General features: G+C 45.9%; 1 protein-coding gene across 1 annotated transcript in view; it reads left to right on the top strand.

Annotated features, from left to right (window-relative positions):
* Positions 1-12,164, top strand: part of LOC137649793 (proteasome assembly chaperone 1-like) — a 164,374-nt gene that overhangs the window by 79,462 nt on the left and 72,748 nt on the right. Inside the window, exon 3 of the mRNA XM_068382736.1 lies at positions 4,282-4,490. Coding sequence (XP_068238837.1) covers positions 4,282-4,490 — 209 coding nt within the window. The remainder of the gene's footprint in view (positions 1-4,281; positions 4,491-12,164) is intronic.

Genomic DNA, 12,164 nt, shown 5'->3' with positions numbered 1-12,164 from the left:
TCGTTGAGCCACCACAGGTCTGACAATCACCTCTTCAGGTACTCATAGCTGGGTTGCAGGGTGGTCTTACTCTTGTGAGCATTGGATCTTTAGAGCCCACTACACCGAGCGCAGATGCACTCACCCCAAGGGGATGAGTTTCTTTAGTGAAGAGAGGTGACCTAACAACTTCTGCCACATCAGGGCAGGCAGGAGGTTCTCTTTCAGAAAAGTTGCTGCCATAGTCCTGAAACTGAACTTGCTACTCTGTCTGCAGCAGGAAAGGCTTTGTCTTAGGTAAATTTTTACCTCATTGAGGCAGGATGGATGGGGACCTGAAAGTAAGCATCTTTCAGGTCTATGGTCAGAAGGTAGTCGTTCTTCTTGATGGCCTAAAGAATCGAGACTGATGTCTCCATCTTGAACCATGTCTGCAAACTATAGAGATTCTAGAAGGAGAGATATATGACAGGTCTCCAACCTCCCGCCAGCTTCTTGACTAGGAATAGATTGCTGTCCTCAGGAGAGTCGTTGAATACTTCCTCCACTGCTTCTTTGCTTAGCAGCTTGGAGACTTCTGCTGATAGGAGTAGGACTCTTGGAGATCCTTTCATATAATATGGTTTTATCCAATTCCTGGTCAGAGGAGGTGGACAGTCTATGAAGGGGATCCGATACCCTAACTGGATGACTTTTATCGTTCAAGGGTCACCTCCTAAGTCCTGCCACCTTAACCAAGTACATTGTAGGCATCCCCCCACTGGTGATAAGCTGGGGAATATGCCCTCCCTAGCTTGAACTTCTATCACCACGTTCTTTTCAACCAGAAAATGTATTCTCCAATGAAAGTTAGGTCAAGAGTTCTGCCTCCCAGCCTGTTTTGAGTTCATGGAAGGTAGGAGACATCTTGTTGGGGTTTGGCCTAAAAAGCTAGTTCTTCATTTATTTCTGAAGAGTGGGCAACCTCGGTGCTGCTGCTCTGCTTACTATAGGGTTTTGTCCCAGTCTCTTTTAACTTTTTGATAACTGTATTCACATCTTAGGACGGAAAAAGGGAAGGAGAAATAATTATGGTCGAGTTCCTAATAACTGAAGCATCTCTAGGAGATAGTTGTCTACAGCAATTAAAAAAGACAAAGTTGAGCCTTTCAGAATCCAATTTTCCTAAAGGAAAACATTCTAGTGGAGGACGAACTCAATGGCTTTAGCGCCAGATCTTGAGCGTTTCTTTAACTTTTCCTGTATGTTCTCGTATTTGAGGTTTCTAGAGACGGTAAAAAGAGTGTCAGACCAGTGGTCTATCCATGAGCAAGTCTGAATGGGTGACATGGTGGCTACCTCCAAGTTTGCTAGTTCTAGACCTGAAATCGTGGCTGGTAAGTTTGGTAGTCTTTCCTCTTAAACTTAAGGTACTAAGTTGGCCACATCCGGGTCAGTGAGGAGTGGTCTCTGAAAGACGTCAGATTTAATGTAAAAATGTCTCTGATGCGATAGAGGCAATGGTGGAAGTTTTGATGATATACTCACTTTTAGCGAGTTTTCAGGAGCGGAGATTTAAGTGTTCAAATACTCAAGTGTGTCCTTGGTCTGGGGCGCTGAGACTGCAGGAAGGTAGAATCAGTAGCACACCATCTGTTAGTGGTCTGCACTAAGAGAGGCTCATCTTTACCTCTTAAATGGCGGATGAGGCCCATGATCCTAAGGAAGTGAGAGGCTTCGGAGCTCAGTCACTTGGCTTCAAGGGCGGTTACATCAGTAGAGCTTGTACTGGCGAGTGCCATGGGATTTTCCAAGGAGTCATCAATAGTGATGATATCCCAGTGAGAATATTCTGTCTTAACAGAGCTCTTTATTCTCTTCTAATGTCCTTCCTTTCTTTTTGAGTAATAATGGAAAGGGTAGGCGAAAAAGGAGCGGGAGGAATCTAGTTCGCTGCCATCATAACTGCGTTCATCTTATATCTTGAATGGAAAGTGGAGTTGAAGAGTCTCTCAGAGCTCATTTTATGAAGGCAGAAAGAGTTCTGAGCACTCTGCCATCTTGATTGCCTACGGGGAGGACCACATATAAGTTCTTCTACGTCCGATGGGGGAGTGATCCTCGGGAAGGGTAGAAACTTTCCGCACCTCTTATCCGCCTTCTGTACCTGTAAAGAATTATCTGAAAAAGAATAGTGTTCCAAAGAACACTTATCGTGATAATCATGATCGTCAGACCGAGTGTAAGAACAGGGTCTATATAGTAGATGATTAGTGGGTTTGTTTCTTGTGTAAGACACAGGGCTCTTATTTGCATAGCGTGAGGTTTTATCTCGTTGGTTCCTGGTCAAGAATTAGTAAAATTCCCGGGAATTGAATTTATGTGGAGATGATTTTACTACGTGCTCCAACATCAGATGGACATATAGATACATTCTTTGTAGCATCATCATGACATGGAGGAATACTGTCGCAAGATGACGTCATGATGCTCAGGGGTGACAACTTGCTTGGACTTGTCAGGCATAGACTGAGAGGGAGTAACTTTATGTGCAGAGAAGGCAGCGCCTACAGTGGTGTCAACTTGTTTATGTATTGGACCATTCAAATTTATGAATCTGAACATTCGGAGTGACAATTCTTAGAAGACTTTCTTGGTATGGCAAGAATAGTTCTACGGTACTTGACTTCGCAGCTTTAGTAAGTTTGTAAGGAGAAGCCTGATTGGAACATGAAGATATTGCCAACTCTGGTGGGGGAGACTCAGCTGAAGTGGTCCGACCATCCTCATAGTAGAGAGATGACACATCTCTCAACTCATTCCTGGCGCACTTTAAAGGAGTTTTCTGCTGAGTACTCCAAGGTGTACAAGGCAAGCCTTTCTTGGTAATAGGAGTTCGAGATTGGCTATCAGGATTTTCCAATAAGGCTGCCTCGGTACGAGGGGAAATAACTGGCTCAACTCTTAAGGACCTTCTGGGAGTGAGGAGATTCTTTCACTATTCTAATAGGAGATACTTCTACTATAGGGGTGAACATCTCATCTGCTTCGTCTGACAAATACTAATCCCCACTCAATGCACTCGGGGGTGAGGGAGATCTAGACATAACCACATAATCCTGGTATAGAAGCATCAACCAGATCTGGCTATAGGAACGTAGCTACCGAAACCAGGAGATCCACGATAAGAACAGGCTCAATTTCATATTGCACGTTACTAATACTAGGTGATACCATGTAAATGAAATTACGGCCATCGTCCTCCTGGACAGAAACGTCAGAGGGATGCTGACATGAAGAACTAGGTGGGGGGATAACATTCTTTGTCAAACCTACCTTTCGTTAGTTCTCGCTGCTTAACGAAGGCAAAGGAGGAGAGCGATCTCTCTTGGCTCGCTTTTTACCGCGAGAACGATGTCTATCTCACTGGGAGGATGACCACTCCCTAAAATACTCGCATGAAGATTCCACCGAACATTTTTTTCCTCGACACGACAGACATATCGGGTTAGGATCTACTTCTACCCGGCTCATGAAGGTACCACAGGAGTGACCATTACGGCCCGGGCAGGAACGCATCGAGCTATGTCGAAAGGCACACACTAAACTTACAAATAATTGATAAGCAAGTGACAAAGACAAAAGCACAAGCACTATAAGGGTGAAGAGTAGGCGATGTGGTTGTTTGATCATAAGGGTGAAGGCAGGCACGTCCGACTGTTTCCACGGCCAGATGTGTAATAAATAAGCGCTTGATACAAGCGGGACGCGTCATGGGCAGCAGTTACCTAGCAATGTAACATGACGAAATCCACCAATTACTTTTTGATTGCCTTGTCGTAGAAAACTAAACCTGAAGTAACCACGTTAAATCACCTAGAAGTTTGTGTTCATGTAGGAATAAAGTAATTTTATAATTATATAAACCTGAGTCCTTCAAGTTATATTACCCAGTTCAACTGCCCTGTAAGTTCTGAGTTGAAGGTAAAAGTGAGGGTTGCTCCTAGCCGACACCCAATAGGCAACTACAGTATGAATACCTTGCTAAAAATGTAATGGCTGTTCCAGCTGCACTGAAGTTTTACACTACTCTTATTAAAGGAATCAGGTTTGTATAATAGTATAATTAGGAAAGATACAAATTACTACAGTATTAAAATTTTTTAATTTTTTATTTTGAGTGTTTAATGTAGGCCATTTCTTTTTTGGTTCACCTTTTTTGGTTCCACCCTTGTGTGTATATTGTAGTTATCTTATCAGTCATTAATGAATTAGATTTGCAATTTTGGGAGTGTAAAAACTAAAGGGTTTTCCTATTTTCAGACTTTTGTGAAACACTTCTTCTATCAAAGGAGTGCATAGATTGTGGAACAATTAAAGTGGAAAAGGAAAAGTCTGACGTTGAGGACACAGGAGATTTTCGTCCGCGTAAACTCAAATCATCATCTCTTTTTTTGATACAGGACTCTGTATTAGTATGCAATGTTAGTCAGGATGTAACAGCAGATTTAGCTAATATGTTTGCTGATATGGTAAGTGTGAAACTCAAAAATTCAAGTTTTTTGTTGTTTTTATATCTAAATACTGTTCATTTTGATACAAATGTTCATAACTAGTGCTGTTTCGTATTTCAATAGGGAGTAACATGGAGTCAGCCTGTGATATGAATTTATGTTTGTTCCTACACAAATACAAACCTTTCACATTTAATGGGAGTATGATTTCAGGAAGGCTGGAAACTGCTGTTGAAATTTACAGTGGGGCGTCAATTGTTACTGTACTCGTAGGTTGTGGGCAAGCCCTGACCCCTCTGCTGCCTTGATTTCAGCCGCCAAGTTGTTCAGACTTACCCTCGGTGCGATAAAACTTGCCTTTATACTGTATATCTTTTTTTTTTTAAATATTTAACTTAGCCGGTGAATATATAATAGCTGCAACTCTGTTGCTCGACAGACACATACATAAAAACTCGCCAGCGATCGCTATACAGGTTGCGGGTGTGCCCACCAGCGCCAACTGTCGGCCAGATACCACTCTCGATGTAAACAAAACCTTCAATTTCTTCTCTGTCGACGTGTCGACAAGACGTACTTTACTCGCTGTTGAACCTGGAGTTTTTTCCCATCATATTTGGTGAAGTACTTTAATTTGGTTTGAGCTTTCGCAGTACAGGTGTTTTTTTTTCAAATAAATCCTTGAACTCTTTTTTGAATCGGATTAATTGTTGATGACTTAGATCGTTTTTTGGAATTTTCCCTTGACTAATTCAAAATGGCTGACCCTTCTCAAGTTCCCAAGTTTAGAAAATGTAATGCTAGGGACTGTCATAGGCGTCTTCCAAAGGCTTCTCTCGACTCTCACACTGTTTGTTCCAATTGGCGGGGTAAAACCTGTCAATTGGAAGATCGGTGTGAGGAATGCGTGGGCCTTTCGGAATTCGATTTTATCGAATTTGATAAATATACACGCAGACTAGAGAGAGATAGGGTAAGGAGAAGTTCGTCTAGGTCGGTAGATTTTTCCTCTCCACATGCCCCTGAACCTAATCCTTCCCCTGTAGTGGTTGTTCCTAACCCCCCTCCTAGCACTCAGGAACCGTCTATGCAAGACATGATGCGTGCTATACATGCCTTGGGGGAGAGAGTTGAGGCCTTAGCAAGTGACCGAAATCAACTCATGGCGGACGTAAAGGAACTCAAGTGCCAAAGTGCCATGGCGGAAAGTGTCAAAGTGCCTAGTGTTACGCAAAGTGTTGTGAACAGTGTTGCGCTCGAGGGTTCGTCTGTTCGTGCCTGTCGTCCACCTAGTCCGGGACCTCTTGCAAGCTCCCAAGCCCAGGGGAGAAGCAATGTCGTACGACTCATGGGTTCGAGAGGCCTTGATCAGCGAACAGACGTTCCCTCTATGGTATCAGGCGTATCTCTCCAAGATCGCCCCTACCAACGTAAGACGAGAGAGCCCATTTTTACCTCGTCGTCCGAAGGTTTTTCTCGTAAGAAACCTTGGAGCAAGGTCTCCAGACCTTTAAAGCGTAAGTCGGTCCCTTCAGGACAAGTCCAACGTCCCGGTTGTAGCCACTGGGACAGTTCGGACCCGTTGCCGTCATCTGATGACTGCTCGCCGCCTAAGAGAGGCAAAGTTGTGCCGTCTCATTCGCTAACCCCGTCTGTTACCGCACCTGCTTCCGTAGACCCTAAATGGGTGTTACTGCAAGACATGCAGTCCAAGCTTGCGTCCTTGATGGAGGACTACAACGCTGAGAAGGTTTCCGTTGAACCTACTGGCCATCAGCCATCCAAGCGTTCTGTTGTGCGTCCTGTTGACGTGGATGTAGCTTTCTCGCGTCAACCAGTTGGGGTGGTACCTCCACCGATGCGACCCAGTGTAGATTTCCAGCCGCACGTTGACGTTAGGCAACGCACTGATGTGATTGGTGACGTTCAGGACATTCATCAACCATCAGAGTTGACTTGTTTTGACGCGGTGCGTCAACCTCCGCAACCCGGTATGGTGTTGACTGCACAACCCAGACGGTCTAAACAGTCTCGGGTGGACGCTGTGCGTCCTCGCGCACCTGTTGTTGTTGACAATTCCCAGACTGTTCAGCAGTTCCAGGACGCTGCGTCCGGCTCCGTCACGTATGCACCAGTGCGACCGGACTCTGCGAGTCAAACGTTGCCTACACCTTTGCCGTTTTCTCATCAGTTATCGGATGAGGAACTGTCAGATGAGGACGTTGCTGAACCACATCCTGAGGATCAGCCTTCAGAACTAGATGAGCCTAAAGCAGTTCAACCATCCTTGGACTTTAGAAAAGTAATGGCTGTTTTTAAAGAGTTGTTCCCTGATCACTTTATTTCTGTGGCTCCTCGTTCGCCGCCGTCAGAGTTTGTCTTAGGCGTTCCTGCTACCATGCCTGCCTTTACTAAACTCGTTCTCTCTCGCTCATCCAAGAGAGCTTTACGGCTGTTAGGCGATATGTTAGAGACCAAGAGGAGTTTAGGGAAGACAGCATTTGCCTTCCCCCCATCTAAACTCTCGTCTAGATCGAGCGTCTGGTATGCCACGGGAGAAGTTCTCGGCTTGGGAGTTCCTGCCTCTGCCCAGGGCGACTTCTCAAGTCTTGTAGACTCTCCCCGCCGCCTTGCCATGAGACGCTCGAAGATTTGTTGGTCACCCTCGGACCTGGACCACCTTCTTAAAGGCATATTTAGGGCGTTTGAAGTCTTTAACTTCCTGGACTGGTGTTTAGGAGCCCTGAGTAGGAAAATCTCTTCTGCCGATAGGGATGTTTCCTTACTCATTATGTCCTGCATGGACAAGGCCGTCCGTGATGGGTCCAACGAGCTTGCCGCTTCATTCACGTCCGGAGTCCTGAAGAAACGAGAGTCTCTGTGCTCTTTTCTGTCAGCTGGAGTGACGCCATGCCAAAGATCTGAGCTACTCTTTGCGCCCTTGTCTGAGTGCCTGTTTCCTGAAGTCTTGGTTAAGGAAATTGCCTTGTCTTTAGTGCAGAAGGACACCCGCGATCTAGTTGCGTCCTCGGCTCACAAAGCTCCCCCTTTGCCTGCCTTGTCTGCTAGACCTAGGATAGACACTCCAGCGTCTAGGTTTATCCCGCACTTTCGTGGCAGAGCCTCCAGCAGGGGAGGTGCTTGTGCCGAAGGGAAGAGAGGGAAGAGGAAAGGATCCAAGTCCTCTAAGGGCAGAGTCTGACTGCCCGCAACTTCAGACAGCAGTAGGTGCCAGACTCAAGAACTTCTGGCAAGCCTGGGAGAAGAGAGGCGCAGATCAACAATCTGTGAGGTTGCTCAGAGAGGGGTACAAAATCCCTTTTGTACGCAGACCTCCTCTAGCGACGTCCCCCATCGATCTCTCTCCCAGGTACCGAGAGGAAGAAAAGAGACAAGCCCTGAAACTGGAAGTGTCTCTTTTGCTAGAGAAGGGAGCGGTGGTCAAAGTCTCGGACCTTCAATCACCGGGGTTTTACAACCGTCTCTTCCTAGTATCAAAGAAGACAAGAGGTTGGAGACCGGTGCTAGACGTCAGTGCTCTGAATGTCTTTGTCACAAAGACGAAGTTTACCATGGAGACCACAAAGTCAGTCCTAGCAGCGGTCAGAAAGGAAGACTGGAGGGTCTCTCTAGACCTAAGGGAAGCCTACTTCCACATCCCCATTCACTCAGACTCCCAACCTTTTCTGAGATTCGTCTTCGACGATGTGGTGTACCAGTTTCGGGCCCTGTGCTTTGGCCTAAGCACAGCTCCTCTCGTGTTTACGAGGCTTATGAGGAATGTGGCAAAATTCCTCCACTTATCGGACATCCGAGCCTCCCTTTATTTGGACGACTGGCTTCTCAGAGCCTCTTCCAGTCATCGCTGTCTGAAGGATCTCAATTGGACTCTAGATCTGACCAAGGAATTGGGACTCCTAGTCAACTTGGAAAAGTCACAGCTGGTCCCATCCCAAACTATTCTGTATTTAGGGATGGAGATTCACAGTCAAGTTTTTCGGGCTTTTCCGTCGGCCCCCAGAATAGATCAAGCCCTGCTCTCCATCCAGAAGATGCTGAAGAAAGAACGCTGCTCAGTCAGGCTGTGGATGAGTCTGGTAGGAACGCTTTCATCTCTGGAGCAATTTGTCTCGCTAGGAAGACTACACCTCCGACTTCTTCAATTCCATCCGGCTTTTCACTGGAAAAAGGACAAGACGCTAGAGGCGGTCTCGATCCCGATTTCCGAAAAGATAAAGTCTTGTCTGACTTGGTGGAAGGACAATATCAGCCTACGAGAGGGTCTTCCCCTGGCAGTTCAGAAACCCAACCACGTTCTCTTCTTGGACGCATCGGACTTGGGCTGGGGCGCGACGCTGGACGGTCGGGAATGCTCAGGTCTGTGGAACTCGAGTCAGAGGAGCATGCATATCAACAGCAAGGAGCTTTTGGCGGTTCATCTGGCCTTGATAAGCTTCGAGAATCTCCTTCGAGGCAAGGTGGTGGAAGTCAACTCGGACAACACCACGGCCTTGGCGTACATTTCCAAACAGGGAGGTACCCACTCACTGACTTTGTACGAGATCGCAAGGGACCTGCTCATCTGGTCAAAAGATCGAGGCATCTCCCTAGTAACGAGGTTCATCCAGGGCGACTTGAACGTCCTAGCAGATTGTCTCAGTCGGAAAGGTCAAGTAATTCCAACCGAATGGACCCTCCACAAGGATGTGTGCAAGAGACTTTGGGCGACTTGGGGTCAACCCACCATAGATCTCTTTGCAACCTCGCTGACCAAGAGGCTTCCAATCTATTGCTCTCCAGTCCCAGACCCAGGAGCAATACATATAGATGCCTTCCTCCTAGATTGGTCACATCTAGATCTTTACGCATTCCCACCATTCAAGATTGTCAACAAGGTACTGCAGAAATTCGCCTCTCACGAAGGGACAAGGTTGACGTTAGTTGCTCCCCTCTGGCCCGCGAGAGAATGGTTCACCGAGGTACTTCGATGGCTAGTAGACGTTCCCAGAAGTCTTCCTCTAAGAGTAGACCTTCTACGTCAGCCACACGTAAAGAAGGTACACCAAAGCCTCCACGCTCTTCGTCTGACTGCCTTCAGACTATCAAAAGACTCTCGAGAGCTAGAGGCTTTTCGAAGGAGGCAGCCAGTGCGATTGCAAGAGCGAGGAGAGCGTCTACCATTAGAGTTTACCAATCGAAGTGGGAAGTCTTCCGAGACTGGTACAAGTCAGTTTCCGTATCCTCGACCAGTACCTCTGTAGCCCAAATAGCTGATTTTCTCTTATACCTGAGAAAATTACGATCCCTTTCAGCTCCTACTATCAAGGGCTACAGAAGCATGTTGGCCTCGGTCTTCCGGCATAGAGGCTTAGATCTTTCCAACAATAAAGATCTGCAAGACCTCCTTAAGTCTTTTGAGACCTCTAAGGAACGTCGTTTGGCTATACCTGGGTAGAATTTAGACGTGGTCCTAAGATTCCTCATGTCAGACAGGTTTGAGCCTTTACATTCAGCCTCCCTGAAAGATCTCACTCTTAAGACTCTTTTCCTGGTATGCTTAGCCTCGGCTAAAAGAGTCAGTGAGCTTCATGCCTTCAGCAAGAACATCGGGTTTTCGTCAGAAAAAGCTACAGTGATACCTCGGTAGTCGAACGACTCTATACTCGAACAATTCGGAGTTCGACCAAAATTTTCGAGAAATTTTTGCTGCGGTGCTCGACCAAAAATTCGGTACTCGACCAGCCGAACACGTGACGACCGCATGGGCTTTGTGATGATCGCGCCATCTCGGCCACTCTCGCTTGTTCGGGAAGCATCAGTTCTCTCGAGAGCGTCACTCAGACAACGCGCGATCAGCATTCGTTGTGATTTAGTGATTTTCAGTGCTTTTAATTGCTTTTTTAGCTTTCATAATGAGTCCCAAGAAAGTAATGAGTGTTAAGGGGAAGGAGAAGAGGAAAACAGTGCGAACAACGATCGAGTTGAAGAAGGAAATTATAGCGAAATATGAGAATGGTGTACGAGTGTCCGATTTAGCGGTAGAATACGGAATGGCGAAGTCGACCATTTCTACGTTTTTAAAGCATAAAGAAATGATTAAGAAGGCGAATGTTGCAACGGGAGTTACGGCGGTAACTAAGCAAAGGCCACAAGTGATTGAGGAGATGGAAAAGTTGCTTTTAATATTTATTAAAGAAAAACAGTTGGCCGGGGAAAGTGTTAGTGAAGCGTTCATTTGTGAAAAAGCGTTGCATATCTATGAAGAATTAGTGAAGAAAAGTCCGAGTACCAGTGAAAGTGATTCATTTACATTTAAAGCGAGCAGGGGTTGGTTTGAAAAGTTTCGTAATAGAACAGGTATTCATCGTGTTACTAGGCATGGGGAGGCAGCTAGTTCGGATCAAATTGCAGCCGATAAATACGTGGGGGAATTCGATCGGTACATAAATGAACAAAATTTGATCGCACAACAAGTCTTTAATTGTGATGAGACTGGGTTATTTTGGAAGAAAATGCCAGCCAATACGTACATTACCAAGGACGAGACGAAGATGCCAGGTCACAAGCCAATGAAAGATAGGCTAACATTGTTGCTGTGTGCAAATGCAAGTGGCGATTGCAAGATCAAACCCTTGTTAGTGTACCACTCGGACAACCCCCGGGTGTTCAAACGAAATAATATTTGTAAAAGTGCACTACCAGTTATGTGGCGCTCGAACACTAAATCTTGGGTCACAAGACAATTCTTTACTGAGTGGATAAACGAAGTGTTTGCCCCCCAGGTTAAGGCTTACCTCATTGAAAAGAGCTTGCCAATGAAATGTCTTCTGGTTATGGACAATGCTCCTGCACATCCTCCAGGTCTCGAGGATGACTTGAAAGAAGAATACAGCTTTATCAAAATCAAATTCTTGCCCCCCAATACTACTCCCATACTCCAGCCCATGGACCAACAGGTCATTTCAAACTTCAAAAAACTCTATACCAAGGCCCTTTTCAGAAAGTGTTTTGAAGTGACCAGTGACACGAAGTTGACCCTAAAGGAATTCTGGAAGGAACACTTCAGCATCCTCAACTCTGTTAACATGATTGACCAAGCTTGGCGAGGTGTGACCTATAGGACATTGAACTCTGCCTGGCGTAAGCTGTGGCCATCATGTGTCACAGAGAGGGAGTTTGAAGGTTTCCAACCAGAGGCGGGTCCAAGCACTGCTACCCCTGTAATTTCTGATGACACTGATGTCGTTGAGGAAATTGTTGTCATGGGCAGGAGTTTGGGGCTTGAGGTCGACAAGGATGATATTGATGAGCTTGTAGAAAGCCATTCTACCGAGTTGACTGTGGAGGAATTGTTGCACCTGCAACAACAACAGCAGCAGGATCTGATTGTGGAGCAGGAATCTTCAGAAGAGGATGAGGTAAGGGAGGATGTTCCAAGTTCTCTCATCAATGAAATTTGTTCCAAGTGGGCAGATGTGCAGGCTTTTGCTGAAAAATACCACCCAGAAATTGCAGTAGCAAACCGGGCAGTGCATATGTTTAATGATAGTGTCATGTATCATTTTCGAAGAATACTGCAGAGGAGGAAGAAACAATTAACAATAGACCAGTTTTTCACAAAAGAAAAGAAAGCTGCTACATCAAAGCCTGTTTCTCCTCCAAAGAAGAGACAAAGAAGAGAAGAAACCCCTG

This window comes from Palaemon carinicauda, chromosome 11 (assembly GCF_036898095.1).
Source record: "Palaemon carinicauda isolate YSFRI2023 chromosome 11, ASM3689809v2, whole genome shotgun sequence".
Lineage (NCBI taxonomy): Eukaryota > Metazoa > Arthropoda > Malacostraca > Decapoda > Palaemonidae > Palaemon > Palaemon carinicauda.
Note: the sequence above shows the minus strand (reverse complement) of the source record. Positions and strands in the feature narration are given on the sequence as shown.